The sequence below is a fragment of the Podarcis pityusensis genome, assembly GCF_964106645.2.
Source record: "Podarcis pityusensis genome assembly, chromosome: 17".
NCBI classification, from domain to species: domain Eukaryota; kingdom Metazoa; phylum Chordata; class Lepidosauria; order Squamata; family Lacertidae; genus Podarcis; species Podarcis pityusensis.
The window spans coordinates 12,492,720-12,510,926 of NC_138042.1; the positions used below are offsets into that span (position 1 = coordinate 12,492,720).

At 44.5% G+C, this 18,207-nt stretch overlaps 1 protein-coding gene across 3 annotated transcripts in view; it reads left to right on the forward strand.

Moving 5' to 3' along the window:
- GLIS3 (GLIS family zinc finger 3) overlaps positions 1-18,207 on the forward strand; it is a 177,421-nt gene that overhangs the window by 141,755 nt on the left and 17,459 nt on the right. For all 3 annotated transcript variants that reach the window (XM_080987752.1, XM_080987753.1, XM_080987754.1), the window contains 2 exons: positions 2,726-2,894; positions 11,482-11,666. In XM_080987752.1, coding sequence (XP_080843878.1) covers positions 2,726-2,894; positions 11,482-11,666 — 354 coding nt within the window. The remainder of the gene's footprint in view (positions 1-2,725; positions 2,895-11,481; positions 11,667-18,207) is intronic.

An 18,207-nucleotide genomic window follows, 5' to 3' on the forward strand; every position in this document is an offset into this window, starting at 1 on the left:
TGGTATTGGACGGTAGCATCACATTCTCCCATACTCTTTTGGAGAGGTGAGCCATTGCTCTGGCTGCCTTGCCACTATGCTTGCCCAGTTCAGCATTGGTGGAGAGCTGATTTTTTCATGCCTAGTTGTGGCCTTTCCAGAAACATCTGTCCGCTGATGAAAGCAGAATTTCGGGCAAGAGCAACCCCTAGCCTGATCTGGCAGGGCTCTTCAGATACTCAGTTAATCGGCTGTAAGAATCATAGCATAATTCCACTACATCCGTCTTTGGCAGGCCAAGCCCTGCAGATGGCTTTGGATGGCAGTGCTGGCTGGGGCTGTGGGGAGTTCAGAACATCTGGAGGGTGCCCCAGGCTTGGTGAAAGCTCTCCCACCCAGTGAACTTAGCAATATCATCTCTACAGAGAATGCTTCTTGGATCTTCATGGTCATGGTTTCGTATTTTATTATTAAAACCACAGTGAAATACACAGTCCATTACGGAACTATCAAAGACACAATGCACCTCATTGCTGCTCACCCGTTAGGGTCACATTCCAATAAAACATAAAACATCCACACATCTTTACAAAGGGGGCAGCCAGTTTCTCTCACTCATTTTAATGCTGTTGGTTTGCTCATAAATATTACTCCCTATGATCCTTTTCTGAAGGCGTGACTACAGACATCCAGTTTTACTATACATATTGTAGCAGTTGTTAATTAGATTTTGCACCAGATAAACATGCCTTGCTCTTTTAACAATGCCAATAAGCAGAGTGTTAGTGATAAAGGCTATGTACAGCTTATTATTCCCACAAATACTTTCTAATATCAATTCCCAGTAATTATCCTAACACAATCTAGCCTGTGTCCCACAGATGACAGCAGCAGCAATTATCTCAAATGCTGATATATCTACTTTTAATCCTTTTTAGTGTATTATATCACCTGTGTAAGATTTTATAAAAGCTATCTTTAAGGATTACTGAAAATAAGTACTTGAGAATCCCTGGACCCTTGTATAAGTCCAGTCCGCTTCTGACAAAGGTGGTTTTAAATTCCTCTCTCACTTTAATCCACAAGACTTCAGTCTGCTCCTCCAAAAGGACTTTATAGTGGGGAGGGGGGACCTTCAACCCGGAGGCTTGGTGGGGCCCTCCCAGTCTCTCTATCTGATCCTCTGGATTCTCCCTGGGCCATTGCTTTTCCCTGGCTAGATGTGTCCTTTAATTGTGTTAATACTGCTTACTTGCCAAGATAGAGAGAATATTATTATTGTTGTTGTTGTTGCTGCTGCTGCTGCTCTTCTCATTGCTGTTGTTGTGATTATTTACATTTGTACAGTGGTACCTCAGGTTACATACGCTTCAGGTTACATATGCTTCAGGTTACAGACTCCGCTAACCCAGAAATAGTGCTTCAGGTTAAGAACTTTGCTTCAGGATGAGAACAGAAATCGTGCTCTGGTGGTGTGGCAGCAGCAGGAGGCCCCATTAGCTAAAGTGGTGCATCAGGTTAAGAACAGTTTCAGGTTAAGTACGGACCTCCAGAATGAAATAAGTACTTAATCCGAGGTACCACTGTATCCCAGTTTTTCTTCAAGGAGCTCAAGGTGGCTTACATAGTTCTCCTCCCCAGTTTTAGTGGGATGCGGGTGGTGCTGGGGTCTAAACCACCGAGCCTCTTGGGCTTGCCAATCAGAAGGTTGGCAGTTCGAATCCCCATGACGGGGTGAACTACCATTGTTCTGTCCCATCTCCTGCCAACCAAGCAGTTCAAAAGCACACCCGTTGCGGCGGGAAGGTAAACGGCGTTTCCGTGTGCTCTGGTTTGTGTCACGGTATTCTGTTGCTCCAGAAGTGGTTTAGTCCTGCTGGCCACATGACCCTGAAAGCTGTCTGTGGACAAACACTGGCTCCCTTGGTCTGAAAGTAGAGATGAGCAGCCACACCCAATAGTCAAGTTTGACTGGACTTAACCGTCCAGAGGTCCTTTACCTTTTTACCTTTTACCTCCCCATTTTATCCCCATAACAACCCTGTTGTTGGGCTGAGAGTAATTGGGTGGCCCAAGGTCAGCCAGCAAGCTTCATGGCCGAGTGGGGATTTGAACCCTGGTCTCCCAGGTCATAGCCTGACGCTCTAACCCCCAAGCCACACTGGCTCTTCCCAGAGTGGGGGGAGGCAGTGTAGAAATAAGACTGTGTGGCTGAGGTTTGCCTTGCTGTACAAAGGGGTAAACATCATCTTAAAGGTAAAGGGACCCCTGACCATTAGGTCCAGTCGTGACCGACTCTGGGGTTGTGGCGCTCATCTCGCTTTACTGGCTGAGGGAGCCGGCATACAGCTTCCGGGTCATGTGGCCAGCATGACTAAGCCGCTTCTGGTGAACCAGAGCAGTGCACAGAAACGCCGTTTACCTTCCCGCCAGAGCAGAACCTATTTATCTACTTGCACTTTGACGTGCTTTCGAACTGCCAAGTTGGCAGGAGCAGGGACCAAGCAATGGGAGCTCACCCCATCACGGGGATTCGAACCGCCGACCTTCTGATTGGCAAGTCCTAGGCTCTGTGGTTTAATCCACAGCGCCACCTATATCCCATCATCTTACTCATGTTTAAAACTCCTGGTGTAGTGAAAGCAAAGCCTTTTATTTGCAGCCGAAGACTGAATTAAGATGCTCACTTGAGGAATCTGAAGATGTGTGCCTGACCTTATAGTGAATGTTTTTGCTCTCCTTGCAGCGGCCCTGTTCTCCAACACCCACGCCAGTCAAAATGGAGCTGCTACGGGCTCCCTGCCCCCATCCCACTCGGTGAGCCACGCTTCTTCAGGGCACAATGTGCATGGCAGCCCCCACAACCCACCAACCCAGGTGCCCCCTCTCACAACAGGGGACTCAGAAACAGAGAGGTAAGGCCACGAATGGGGGGTATTTTTTCCATCCTGTCTCACTTAATCAGACCAAAGGGAGTCGTCTTTGGGATGCTGGCTCAGGATTTCCAAAACAATGAAAAATCTGAGCCATAGTGTCTAAAACCACTGAAATTCCTTACATTTCTAAAGAAGTGCATTGCATGGAAGTAAAAGACATCTGATGTGTTCTGTACAGCTCTGATATTCACAAATAAGAGACCACTCTTTAAAATAAGGACATTCCTTAAACTAATTGACATATAATCATTCTTGGTCACATTTACTACCAATCTGCTATATGGCTGATTTGTGATGACTCCAATTGTCCCATAGCTCAAATTTGCTTAAACGATGATCACCATCCACCATACCATCAAATTCAGAACCTACCAAACCCCTGAGATTGATAATGTCTTGGGCAGGGCCAGCCCTACCATTAGATGGAGTGCGGCTACTGCCTCAGGTAACAGATGCTGGTGGGGTGGCATTAATGGCAGCCTCCCACCTTTCCTCCTGAACCCACCTGGACTGCCACCCTCTGATGGAGGACAGAGCGGGGAGCCCTGTGATTTATTTATTCATTTCATTTTTTACATGATCCAAGGATGGAGCATATCAGATATAATATCAAGCAATACAACAACCCCATCAAAAACAATAAAACACACTCTCTCTCTCTCTCTATATATATGTATATATGGTTTAACTACTTTTCCTTATTGCAGAAGAAATACATCATAGACCCACATCACCAACACCTGCCTAAAAAGGCAGGTTTTCAGCTGATGCCAAAATCAACCAATGACAATGTCAGACAGATTTTAAAATAGAAGACATTCCTATTCCAAAGCCTGCTGGCTCATTCACTCCCCAAACCTTCAATCACAATATACTGAGGCCCTAAATAGGTAAAGGTAAAGGGACCCCTGACCATTAGGTCCAGTTGTGGCTGACTCTGGGGTTGCGGCGTTCATCTCACTTCATTGGCTGAGGGAGCCGGCGTACAGCTTCCGGGTCATGTGGCCAGCAGGACTAAGCTGCTTCTGGCGAACCAGAGCAGCGCACAGAAACGCCGTTTACCTTCCCGCCGGAGCGGTACCTATTTATCTACTTGCACTTTGATGTGCTTTCGAACTGCTAGGTTGGCAGGAGCAGGGACTGAGCAACGGGAGCTCACCCCATCGCAGGGATTCGAACCGCCGACCTTCTGATCGGCAAGCCCTAGGCTCTGTGGTTTAGATCACAGCGCCACCCGCGTCCCCTGAGGCCCTAAATAGCATGGAATAAGTCCTTGTCCTTTCCCCCCGCACTAGTTCTGAGTTTAGCACACTTGAATGGATTTCGGTGGGTTTAAATCTGCCTTGTGGCTGAACAGTGTGTCATGCATAGAAAGGCATTGTAAAAGTTTTTGCTTTGTCATCATTAAGCCACACTTGTAATACACAGCTGGTTTTATCATATACGTATGCAATCTGCTAATAAATGTTACATAGCTATGCATTCAAAAGGCAGCTGTAAGTGATTACTCTAGGCTGTGAGCAGCTATTTGTTGCTGATTAGATTGTGATCTCACATCTTTACTTATGTCTGGAATGTTAGACATCACAGCAAGGTAGAACTGCATTTTCCTAGATTCAGTTTTCATCTGCAAGACATATAATTAAAGGCAACAATTTTGGAAAGAAATACGTTGCAACCATTTCTTTCCTCCAGGTAGATTAAATGAGAAATTTCCTGTATCACATAATGAAAAATTAACTGCTTTTTCTAAACTAGAATGTTTGATATATGCCTCTTAAATCAACCGCTTTTCCTTTATAACCATAGACAACTGGAACATATTTTGCCATACTGAATGTTTCTTTTTTCAGACCAGCAGAATTATTATTAATCTATTTATATTTAAGAGTTTAGTGTAAGTTTATATTCCAGAGAAATTGAAATATTAGAAATTATTCTCTGGTGCCAAATTTGCATAACAAAAAGAACCTTCCTAATATAGTTCTCATTTTATTAAATGGTGTTAGTTATCTCCCAAATATTTTTATATTTCATTTGAGAGAGACCATCATAACTAGAAGTTTATTGTGGGCAAATCAACTACTTTTTAGTATCCTGAGAATCTCACCTTAAATTTAAATACTTAAATTTAAGTAGAGTGGTACCTCGGTTTAAGAACAGCCCTATTTATGAACTATTCAGTTTACGAACTCTGCAAAACCGGAAGTAGTGTCCCGGTTTGCGAACTTTACCTTAGTCTAAGAACGGAAGCCAAATGGTGGAAGGGCGCCAGCAGTGGGAGGCCTCAGTAGGGAAAGCGCGCCTCAGTTTAAGAACAGTTTTGGTTTAAGAACGGACTTCCGGAATGGATTAAGTTCATAAACCAAGGTACCACTGTATGCAATGTACCTCAAGCAACATTTCCTGATAAGGTGTGCAATACCTTATGTCCTGCTTCATCCTATCTTGGAAAGCTTATCCAGATGATCAGGGCAGCCTGTGTCCCTAACCCATTTTACCTTTCGTGGGATAATCCTGCAAGTCCCAGTTCAGTGGACCCACACATAATGGAGGGAAGTGGCTTTGCTTTGTTGGTGGTGGTGCAGTTCTGCTGCTGTTCTCTTTCTTAAAAAAGGTTGATAGAACTATGTTTGCATTAGGATAACTACAGAAGTTGTTTGCACAGCAGCTAAAATAGGCTAGTCTCAAAGCAAAGTCTGGATAGCAGGTTCAACTAAAACCCAGTTAAAGGGAGACATTTTTTTAAGCTGTAACACTTGACTCTGGTTTAGTGCAGGGGATGCCAATGCAGTTCCCTCCAGTTATCTGATGACAGCTCATAAAGAAATCAGCCCTGGAAGGATTGGTCTGGAACAACTATTGACCAATAAGCCCTTTGCGGGAGGCGGGGTGGTTATGGTGGACAGGGTTGTGCAGGGTAGCTGTCAGCATTCTTGGATCTTATGAAGTATGTAGATCTATTCCAATCTAGGTTCTGGCCTGGCCATGGGACTGAGTTGCCCTTGATCACCCTGATGGGTGACCTTGACAGAGAGATGGACAAGGCAAGAGTGACCTTGCTTCTTGATCTCTCTGCAGCTTTAGAGATAGTTTTGACCACGGGATCCGAGAGGACTGTGTTTCCATGATTCCAGTCCTACCTCTGTGACCAAGATCAAAGAGTGCATTGGAAGAGTGCTTTTTGGCCTCTGGCAGTTATGCAATTTTTATTCCCAATACTATTTGATATCTATATGAAGTTGTTGGGATCAGTCATTAGGAGTTTGGGGACAAGGTATCATCAGTATGCTGATGACAGTCATTTCCATTTTTCTGTAACATCTCCATCAGAAAAGGCCATGCAGGCCTTGGACAAATCAAATATCTTTAATACGGTCAATGACCAACAGGCCTTGGACATAGTGGTGGGATGGATGAGAGAAAATAAGCTGAGCTGAAATCTGGCAAGATATTCAGCTGCACTCCTACAGAGCCATTGTGGTGTAGTGGTTAAGAGCGGTAGTCTCGTAATCTGGGGAACCGGGTTCGCGTCTCCGCTCCTCCACATGCAGCTGCTGGGTGACCTTGGGCCAGTCACACTTCTTTGAAGTCTCTCAGCCCCACTCACCTCACAGAGTGTTTGTTGTGGGGGAGGAAGGGAAAGGAGATTGTTGGCCTCTTTGAGACTCCTGAAGGGGAGTGAAAGGTGGGATATCAAATGCAAACTCTTCTCTTCTTCTTCTTCTACATCCATCCATAGCAATGGTTTCAATTATTTAATGTTTACAAAGGAAAATGAAGGGGAAAAAATAGTAGACAATGAACTGAGAAGTAGATGAGGGATTATTGGAATATGGAGCTGATGCAAAATCAAGACAAATATATAAGAAAAAGACTTTGAGGAAACAGGAGAAAATTATCCGGGTGAAGGTACATCAGGAGGAATATGTCTAAACATAAGTATGGAGTATTATTTATAGCTCCTTTATATTTTGATGACATCAATCCTAGAAGAGGAGCACTAATTAGTGCCCATTCTCAGGTTGTGTAGAGAAGGATAGTTGGATGACAGAAGCCTTTCAGAGTACAAATCACAGGAAAATTATATGACTTGTTATAGGAAAATCTACACTCAGCATCTTATTGCAATGTGGTTTTAGGGTCAGCATAGCAATTTCCTCTCATGTCTGGGAGGCAGTGAAGGGATGGTGTCTCTTTTTTCTATTTATTGAGGAATTGTCTCTCAGCTAAAATGGCAGACACTGAGGAAACGGGGATCAATAAATCAAAGCTTGGGTCTGGGTGAAACCAAGCTATCATAACGAAATGTTTTCCTAAACCCATTTTTTAATGTCACAATTCTCTAAAGAGAGCGAGAAATACCAGCAGTTTTATGTTCCAGGATTCATTTTATGGTATGTATTACTGCTTGTTCTAACATAGGTTCATCTGTCAAGAAAACGAGGCTCTTTGCTCTTGCTTCTTTCCCTCGGAGATTTTGTGTTTACAAAAGTGAAACTTCACAAATCCCTGATACTAATTTTTCCGCATATAGCTTATATGTAAGCAAGTTAGTATCAAATTTGCTTTCCTTGCCTTTGACTCTGAACTGAGCTTGAGGACCATACTACATGTTACTCAGGAGATTCCATGACTAGATCTCCTAAACGTCGCTCCTGTTAGTGTCAGAGACATTACTGTTTGTAATGAAAAGTAGCCATGGGAGAGAGCCAGTTTGATCAGGCTGGAAGGACTGAAGAGGAAGTGGTTTTATTCATTTGTAATTTGTACTTGATTTATTTCACACAGTTCTGTTCTGCAGTTTCACTGATGGCAGCTGGCAGTATAATTAGCCCTCAGATCTAAAAAGGCGAGTCAGCCCTGGGTTAAAGGGATTGTTGTTGTTATTTCTCTATTAATGGCACCTCAAGGCAACGTACAGGATACCTGGGGATGCTACCACACCAACACCAAGCAGTTTTCCTGGTGAAAAGATGCCCGTCCCTGGATGTTGGCTGCCCTGACAGGGTGAAGAATAGTTTTAATTTTATTATCACAGGGTAGCAGCCAGAAGAGGACATCTTTTATCCGGAAAGGGTAGAGGAAAGGGTTAAGAACAACTCACCACCACCCCTGTCACTGTTTTTCCGAGAGAGAGAGAGAGAGAGAGAGAGAGAGAGAGAGAGAGAGAGAGAACACGGAAATTTTAGAAGGGCTGATCTCCTAACTGGCTCTCAAAGGCATTACCTTCTGTGAAGGTAAGAATCTAAAGGGAGAGAACATCACTATGATTGCCCAACTAGGATGCTCAGAGAAGACGAAATCCTTCTCCAGTAGCACAAGGAAAGAAAACCGAGTGGGTGGTGATCAACCTTCGAAACACCAAGTGTAGTTCTTGTAGCTCCAGTACACTCTCCAGAAATGTCTGAGCAGGCAGTTAAGGCTTCCAGGAAGAGAAGTGCAATCTGAAGAGCAGAAGCTGAGACAGAGACAGGAGTCTCGGCAGGCTTTCCATCATAGCAATAAGTAAGCAAATCTTCCTTTGAGGCACAGAAGGAAACTCTTCCCAGGGGCCTATAAACCAACCTCTTCTTGCCTACAAGTACAATGAGGGACGGTCACATTTTCTTGTGCTTGTAAAATAAAGAGTTGCTTCCATAGGACTTCAGCAGCGCACTCTTTTGAAATGGTTTTCTTCAGGCAAGTAAAGTGCTGGGAAGAATGATAGAAAGCTCAAGTGGATCGGCAGTTAAAGAAAACCAACTATTCTGTGCATTGTTCTGGATCTCTGGTAGTAACATTTATGTGCCAGAGTGTGCCATCATTGCAATAGGGAGATAATCTGACATTTTCTTGCCACTCAGGGACAAGGAGCCCATCTGGCTGAAGAAGCCTGCTTTCATTGTGTGAAAATCAGGGCTGGGAAACCTTTGATGTTTTTGGACTCCAATTCCAATTCTCCCCAACTATTGGCCTTATTGGCTTGGGCTGATGGGAGTTGGAGTTCACTGCATCTCAAGGGCATGGCTTCCCCAATCTGGGTGGTGGGTTAGATGCAAATCTGAAACACACACACAAGCTTCTGGGAGCTCCAATGAACCACACACTTCTGCTTTTGAGATTAAAAGCCCCTTGACTACCTCATTGTCACAGAAGCAGCTACTCATTCCAAATAAAGCTTGAGATTTTTTCCTTCAAAATTCACCTCCAGACTATTTCACATACTTCAAAAGTTGTCCAAGCAGATGCTGACATGAGAATGATTTGCTTTGTGATGTCTCACACAACTTCAAAACTTAACATGAGACTCAAAGCTCAGATTCCCAGTTGGACAATCATAGCAGAGGGAAGGGGGGGGGGCGAAAGTGCTGCAGTGAGAAGATGGGTGGTACAGAACAGGCCGGGTACTTAGGCATCACCACAAAAGAGTACAAAGATGGAAACAGATTTGCACATGCTAATTTATATGTTTGATGCACATTTAGAAATAGTTGTTGTTGTTTAGTCGTTTAGTCGTGTCTAACTCTTCGTGACCCCATGGACCAGAGCACGCCAGGCACTCCTGTCTTCCACTGCCTCCCGCAGTTTGGTCAAACTCATGCTGGTAGCTTTGAGAACACTGTCCAACCATCTCGTCCTCTGTCGTCCCCTTCTCCTTGTGCCCTCCATCTTTCCCAACATCAGGGTCTTTTCCAGGGAGTTTTCTCTTCTCATGAGGTGGCCAAAGTATTGGAGCCTCAGCTTCACGATCTGTCCTTGCAGTGAGCACTCAGGGCTGATTTCCTTCAGAATGGAGAGGTTTGATCTTCTTGCAGTCCATGGGACTCTCAAGAGTCTCCTCCAGCACCATAATTCAAAAGCATCAATTCTTCAGCGATCAGCCTTCTTTATGGTCCAGCTCTCACTTCCATACATCACTACTGGGAAAACCATATACGGACCTTTGTAGAAATAGTTACTTCCGTTTAAATAGAAATATAGTACATCTCACATAGTGGGGAGGACAGCATACCTGCTCAATCTGTTCTCCATGGGCAACTTGAAGGCTCCTGCTTTCCCTAATTATGTTTTTTTTCTCCTCATTCTGGACTTGGAGCAAACAGCCCTTCAGATAGGGACTCCATCAAACAGAGGATGGAGTGTCCTATTTGCATAGAGGAGTGTCCTATATGCACTATAGGGCCCTAGTGTACAATGATGTCCGTCATTTCATATGTGAAATGTTGGACATGCTCAATGATTCTGCCTTATAGCACAATCCTAAGCATACTTACTCAGAAGTAGGTCCTGTTGAAATTAATGGGACTTACGCCCAGCTAAGTGGGTTTAGGGATAGGATAGGAACCTTAGGCATTATTGGGGGGGGGGCTTTAATGAGGTTCCTTATTGTAGCCACCCACAGCTGGTTGCATTGTTAACTGCAGAGTGAGGCTCTGGACAGGGGAGAAGAAGCCAATCGCTTTGTCTGAGCTGATCTCCCCCAGCCTTTGAAGACAGAATTCTCTCTCTGTCTCTCTCATAACCCAGCTTGCGATTGTCTGCTTGGACTGCATGGCATGGCCACAATTTCTGGTGGTGGTTTCCTGGTGGTTACAAGCTGGTATTGATTGTTGCATACACAAAATTTAATTTGCCGTTCCCCCAGTAACACGCTGTGATTTATTTGGGGACAAATCTGGATTGAAACACGGCCAAGTTTTTCTTTTGTGAGATGGCAGGCTGTATAAGTAGGTGCTATAGTCACCAACTTGAGTAAGCCAGGAATTCATGAAACGATTCATAAATCATTATAAAGACCACTAAAGTCTACTAAAAGGGAGACCTGTCTGGCTATACAAAACATTGTATTATCATTTGCAAGCTTTTCTTAGATGTTAAATCCAATCTGAAATCTTTAAAACTGTGCTTTCATGTAAAGGGTTCTAAAGGATTTGTCTCCCTTCTTCTCTGCTGTTGGCTGACAGTTAAAGCCATTTTTCATTGATTAGATTTCACAGGTGAATTTTGTATCAGCCCCTCCCCTGCACACACACCAGAGGATAACATCAAATCATTCTTTACACAAGAAAGGCATCCATCTGTGCATTGTTCCAGCTCCCTAGAAGCTAATCAATAATATTTCCCTGTAAATGCAAAAATTGTAAAAATGAATCCCAGAGTATTTTGGTCTGAACGAGCGCTAAACCTACACTGTAATACTTCGAACTTCTGCATTTGGCAGTTTATGAATGGAGTCTGCAGTTCCAAAATGTTTGCGTAATCCTGCAGTGAAAGCTGTGCAGCGAAGATGCCATGGCAGAGAGTTCCTCATCCTGAGAGCATCAGATGGGCCTTGGAGGAGAAGGTGGGGGGTCTGACTTTACTGAGATACTCTTACACCTTATCACTGCAGCAGCTGATGCCATATAACTTCCTAGTGGGTGGCACATTCTACGGTCTACATTATAGGTTTTGTTTCACTGTGCATACAAATAGTCGTTTTGCAGTCTATGGCACGGAACAAAATGTATCTAGAACTAAATTAATCTAACATTCCCTTTTGACCATCTATATTCCTGTGTCCCCCCCCCCCTTAATTCTTCAGATTTTCAGCTTCTGCTTCTTTTTCTCCGCATCATATAAGCCCCAGGAGAATTTCTGCTCCTCCTCCTTTGATACAGAAAAGGACACCACAGCCTTCCAGCATCCACCAACTTGGAGGAACCCATTTGAAGGGATATGAGCCGTCAGCAAACCTGTCATTTCAGCCAAACGGCATCCAAATCCAAGGTAAGGCAGCAAACTCCATCCATATTCCTCTGTATTCATGCTCAGAAGACAAACTGCCAAGTTCCAAAGTGCTTAAGGTACTTGCCTCCATATCCTCATCCATGAAGCTGAGAACCTCCATATCCTCATCCATGAAGCTGAGAAGTGTAGGCTGGGCTTTTCAAGGAGCTCTCGTGTCCCTTTGAATATGAACTCCAAGTTCATGCACTTTGTTTTTAAATATTTAGCAAAGCTGTTCTCCAGAAAGGAACAAAACTGGTATGGGCAAAGCATAAAGCATCCTCAGAGTCTCCCCTTTCATTTTTTAAAATAATTTTTTTATTGATTTTCACAAAATTATAAACAAAACAAACAAACATAGATCATAACCTTATTAAAATTACACGTATTAACATTGTTAAATGGCTTACTCGCTTCCACTTGGTTGAATTTCCATGCACTTCCTTTTAACGGTTTTCCAAATCAAAGTTCTTATGAGATTTAACCAAAACATTAACATCCTTATATCTTTTAATTTTAAAGTTAAACATATTGATTCATCACTTAACTTATATAAAATCCTAAGCCAATTAAATATCTGCAAGCTATTTCCAATTAATTTAATATTACATATTTAACTAAATAATCATTAAATTTTGTCCATTCTTCCTGATACTCCTCCTCCTTCTGGTCGCGGACTCTTCCAGTTAGGTCGGCTAGCTCCGAAAACTCCATCATCTTCCCCTTTCATTTTTAAAAAGCATGTTCCTGGTCCTCGTGGCATTGGAAAAAGGATCTGGTCAATGTTTGACAAAACATCTTAAGCCAGAAAGGGATTTGGTGAGGATTTTGGAGATCAGAGGGCAAGGCCACATCCCACTGCATTGGATACTTTACTCCCCCCACCCTGACTCAGAGGTGGGGCAAGAAGATAATCCTGTCTCACCTCCCTGCTTCTCAGGCCATCCTCAGCTCCCTCACCTGCTCTTTTTTCTCCTTTTGTCATTGCATTAGCAATGACCTTGCTAGCTGGTCCTCTCCCCCTGCTCCCTGCTTCAGAGCGAGGTACAGTAGTGCCTTGGTTGTCAAACGCCTTGCTACTCAGACGTTTTGGCTCCCAAACGCCGCAAACCCAGAAGTGAATGTTCTGGTTTGTGGCCGTTTTTTGGAAGCCGAACATCTGACACAGCTTCCGATTGAGTGCAGGAAGCTCCTACAGCCAATCAGAAGCCGTGCCTTGGTTTTTGAACTGTTCCAGGAGTCGAACAGACTCCCGGAACAGATTAAGTTCGATAACCAAGGTACCACTATATTCTGGGCAAGGTGGCTGGGAGAGTACCTTGTAACTTGAAACAGAAGGCAACATTTTAGGAGGATTTCTAATTACCCCAAATGCCTCTCTCTGACATCTCTCTCACATCTTCCCCAATCCCCAAGCCAATTGTCTCCTCCTGCCCTGACTAACAGAGACAAAAGAAAGTATCTTAGATAAACAAGCTTAACTGGCACAATTTATATACAGTGGTACCTCGGGTTACATACACTTCGGGTTACATACGCTTCGGGTTACAGATGCTTCAGGTTACAGACTCCACTAACCCAGAAATATTACCTTGGGTTAAGAACTTTGCTTCAGGATGAGAACAGAAATCGTGCTCCGGCGGCGCAGTGGCAGCTGGAGGCCCCATTAGCTAAAGTGGTGCTTCAGGTTAAGAACAGTTTCAGGTTAAGAATGGACCTCCGGAACGAATTACTTAACCTGAGGTACAACTATATAATACAAAATTGTGCTATCTTAGTGCAGAAGTTTGAGATAGATTTTTAGCTGCACAGCATGCCTTGTCTCAGACACGGGTGGCGCTGTGGGTTAAACCACAGAGCCTAGGACTTGCCGATCAGAAGCTCGGCGGTTCGAATCCCCACAACGGGGTGAGTTCCCGTTGTTCGTTCCCTGCTCCTGCCAACCTAGCAGTTTGAAAGCACGTCAAAGTGCAAGTAGATAAATAGGTACCACTCTGGTGGGAAGGTAAACGGCGTTTCCGTGCGCTGCTCTGGTTCGCCAGAAGCAGCTTAGTCATGCTGGCCACATGACCCGGAAGCTGTACGCCGGCTCCCTCGGCCAATAAAGCAAGATGAGCGCCACAACCCCAGAGTGAGCCATGACTGGACCTAATGGTCAGGGGTCCCCTTACCTTTACCTTTACTTCGGGTTATATATGCTTCAGGTTACAGATGCTTCAGGTTACAGACTCCGCTAACCCAGAAATAGTACCTCAGGTTAAGAACTTTGCTTCAGGATGAGAACAGAAATTGTGCTCCGGCGGCAGCAGCAGGAGGCTCCATTAGCTAAAGTGGTGCTTCAGGTTAAGAACAGTTTCAGGTTAAGAACGGACCTCCGGAACGAATTAAGTACTTAACCCGAGGTACCACAGTATAATACAAAATAGTGCTATCTTGGTGCAGAAGTTTGAGATATATTTTTAGCTGCACAGCATGCCTTGTCTCAGCCTGCATCAGCTCCAAGGCATGCGCTCCACTTTTTAAGCTAAGTGCTCCTGCAGGACGGAGGAGACATGGCACTTTTACCATAAAGGTGTAATAAAATGGAGGCTTGGAGATATTAATTCAGCACGATGTAGATGCAGGGGTCCTTCCAGGCTGGCAAGTCCCAGCACTGCCCAATCGTGGCTTCTCCACTTTCAGCTCCATTCAGAACTGCCACTGGGTTTCCACACTTAGGCAGGTGACAAAGTGCTATTTCTGTGTGTGTGCAAATCTTGTTATCTTCCATCCACACTGGGGGTGTGACATAAATATGGGGGTGGGCAGTTCACTTAAGCACACAAGGTTTTAATTAATTTCCCCCAATAATTTCTGAAATCAGTTCTTAAATCTGCACTATAACGCAGGAAATATGACACCTTAGTTATTGACTGCTGATTCTCCTGTCGGTAGGGATAAATATACCTTAGGAAAACTAAGGTATAAATCTTGGCTACCAAAACTCCCTTTTGAGATAAGGAGTTCAGTGATAAAGCCTCACAAGCTCAGAAGACATTCATCACACCAGAGACAAAGATTTTGAGGGGTTGAGGATCATCTTGAGTGAGGAACAGTCACTGGGCCCACAAACTTCAAAATTGCCCTTCAATTAGGGCAAACCTCCTTCTTTTAACTATTACTAAGACTGGAAATATCAACAACCTCAGATATGCAGATGACACAACAACCTTGATGGCAGAAAGTGAGGAGGAATTAAAGAACCTTTTAATGAGGGTGAAAGAAGAGAGTGCAAAACATGGTCTGAAGTTCAACATCAAAAAAACAAAGATCATGGCCACTGGGCCCATCACCTCCTGGCAAACAGAAGGGGAAGAAATGGAGGCAATGAGAGATTTTACTTTCTTGGGCTCCATGATCACTGCAGATGGTGACAGCAGTCACGAAATTAAAAGACGCCTGCTTCTTGGGGAAAAAGCAATGACAAACCTAGGCAGCATCTTAAAAAGCAGAGACATCACCTTGCCAACAAAGGTCCGTATAGTTCAAGCTATGGTTTTCCCAGTAGTGATGTATGGAAGTGAGAGCTGGACCATAAAGAAGGCTGATTGCCGAAGAATGGATGCTTTTGAATTATGGTGCTGGAGGAGACTCTTGAGAGTCCCATGGACTGCAAGAAGATCAAACTGATCCATTATTAAGGAAATCAGCCCTGAGTGCTCACTGGAAGGACAGATCCTGAAGCTGAGACTCCAAGACGTTGGTTACCTCATGAGAAGAGAAGACTCCCTGGAAAAGCCCCTGATGTTGGGAAAGATGGAGGGCACCAGGAGAAGGGGATGACAGAGGGCGAGATGGTTGGATAGTGTTCTCAAAGCTACCAGCATGAGTTTGACCAAACTGCGGGAGGCAGTGGAAGACAGGAGTGCCTGGCGTGCTCTGGTCCTTGGGGTCACGAAGAGTCGGACATGACTAAACGACGAAACAAAGACTGGAAATAGCACAGAGAGTGGCCAGGCTGCTGGGGGCCAAAAAAGAATTGGTTAACAGGCTAGAAAACAAATCAAAAAGCTAAAATTAATTACTTGACTTTGAAAGAATACAACTGATAAGATGGCTCTGAACCTGCTTTAAATCTTCATTTTATACTGCCTGTAAATCATAGAATCATAGATTTGGAAGGGACCCCAAGGGCCATCTAGTCCACCCCTGCAATGCAGGAATTGCACACATGGAAGTCCTTGCACAGGGTGTCCATTGTCAGGGCTCCTTAGGTGAATCCCACCTTTGGTTACTATTCTCTTCCCATTTCTTGGTCTGTTCCATTATGGAGTAACTTCCTTTATTTTAATTTGTGGGTTTTTTTACATGAGATGCTATCATCCATGTGCTTCTCTTACCACTTATAGCAAGAGTTGCAAGCATCAGGCTGCCTGCCCTGCTCTGACATTTTTGCTGTATAAATCACTCCCCTCCACTCAGCCTCTCTTTTTGGCACTTCAGTGAAGAGGAAACAATGAGGCCGAGTTTTTAGTTAAGCGTCTCAGTAACCTGCAAAGAATAAAAATCTGCTGTCCTGGGTCATGCTACTGCAACTCAGTAGAAGAATCCCATGGAGCTACTCCATCAGCCTGGTCTGTTTGGTATATATATCAGGTAGTGGGGAAAGCTTTGTTAGCCTTTGTCTCTTGCAATTCTTCTACTGCCTTCACATGATTTAAAGGGCTGCAGCTATTGCCATTGAACTTTCAGCTCAATCTGCTACCAAACAATACTGACATTTTTCTGTCTCAATATGTAGTCTTAAACTTGTCAGCTTAGTTTAAATTGGCTGTACCAATAAGAAAAGGGGTTTAGCGGCCAAGAAGACTTTTGAACAAATTGTAAATGGTTTCCTAAGCTGGAAATAAAAAAACCCTGAGGATTTTAAAAGCTTAATGGAATCACTGGATGTTAGAACTTAAATGAAATGATGCTGCAGTCAAATACTGGCTAATATAACCTTTCTTACCAGTTACAGTGGGCTCCACTTTATAATGTACTTATTCAATGCTTGACAGCTGCTTACACAGAAAGGAAAGAATGGCCAACCCTACAAGCAAATCCTCTGATTTTCTTTTCTTTTGAAAAGTATGTAGAGTTTGGGTCCAGGGCTTCTCTGCTGGCACAACATCAGAGGCTAGCGTGGGGCATTGCTTTTGCAGCCATGACCATCACTGCCAGATGCAATGTCTTTGCAGGGTGCAAAAACTGTTCTACTGCAAAGGACGAGACACTTGAAGAAAGACAAACTCTAGGTTTTTGCTCAGGACATGTGCTTCCGTCTATGACTAAAAATAAAATTTTCTCTTTGGAGCCCTTCCGTAGTACAAATGCCTGGGGGAGATTCAGCTCAAATGAAAGAGGGAATGTTCCCCTCCATGAACCTGACACTTTTCTTCTGAAAAATAGGCTTCTGTCTATCTGGTACCACTGGCCCAGAAATTAGCAAAGGATGCACGCGCACATAGTATGGCTTTAGGACTGTATTCTAGGTACCCAGGAAGGGCCTTGAGGCCATGCCAGAGAAGGAAGGAATACAGCAGGGAGAGAGACTTGGGGGACAAACAGACAAAGGAGGCTGTGCAGCAATGCTTCTGTGTGTCGGGGGAAGGCGGGCACTGGAGAGGTGGAAGCTGAAAAGCTAGAGATGGGAATGATGGTATAATTTTCTGTCCTCATGTTCTATCCAAAAACACAGAGGGGAGCAGTAAATGGATGGCCATCCTGACTCGGCCCCAGACACACTGATCAGATGTTTGGAAGCTGTTGCTGGATGGTTACATGGGAGCCAGTTGAAGTTAAATCCTTTGAAGACCTTTGGCTGGGTCGGGACGAGATGGAATTGGGGGGGCAACTCCCATCTCTTGTGGGGGCGCAATTAGTGCCAGCACCGTCCGTTAAGAGTTTGGGTGTAATCTTCGACACCTCCCTTTCCATGGAAGTGCAGATTGCAGCTATAACAAAGGTGGCATTTTTTCATCTCCACCAAGCTAAGCAGTTGGCTCCTTACCTCTCTAGCCCTGAGCTAGCCACTGTGATCCATGCAACGGTCACCTCCAGACTGGATTCTTGTAACTCGCTCTACGTGGGGCTGCCCTTGAGACTGACCCAGAAATTCCAGCGGGTGCAGAATGCCACAGCGAGACTCCTTATGGGGTCCTCGCTGCGGAATCACATTCACCCAGTGGTATACCAGCAGCACTGGCTCCTGGTGGAGTACAGAATCAGGTTTAAGGTGCTGGTTTTAACTTTTAAAGCCCTATACGGCCTAGGACCCTCGTACCTACGGGACCTCCTCTCCTGGTATGTCCCACAGAGGACCTTACGGTATTCAAACAAAAACATCTTGGAGGTCCTGGGCCACAGAGAGGTTAGGCTGGCCTCAACCAGAGCCAGGGCTTTTTTCGGCTGTGGCTCCAATCTGGTGGAACGCTCTGTCACAAGAGACTAGGGCCCTGCGGGACTTGACATCTTTCCACAGGACCTGCAAGACAGAGCTGTTCCACCAGGCCTTTGGCCA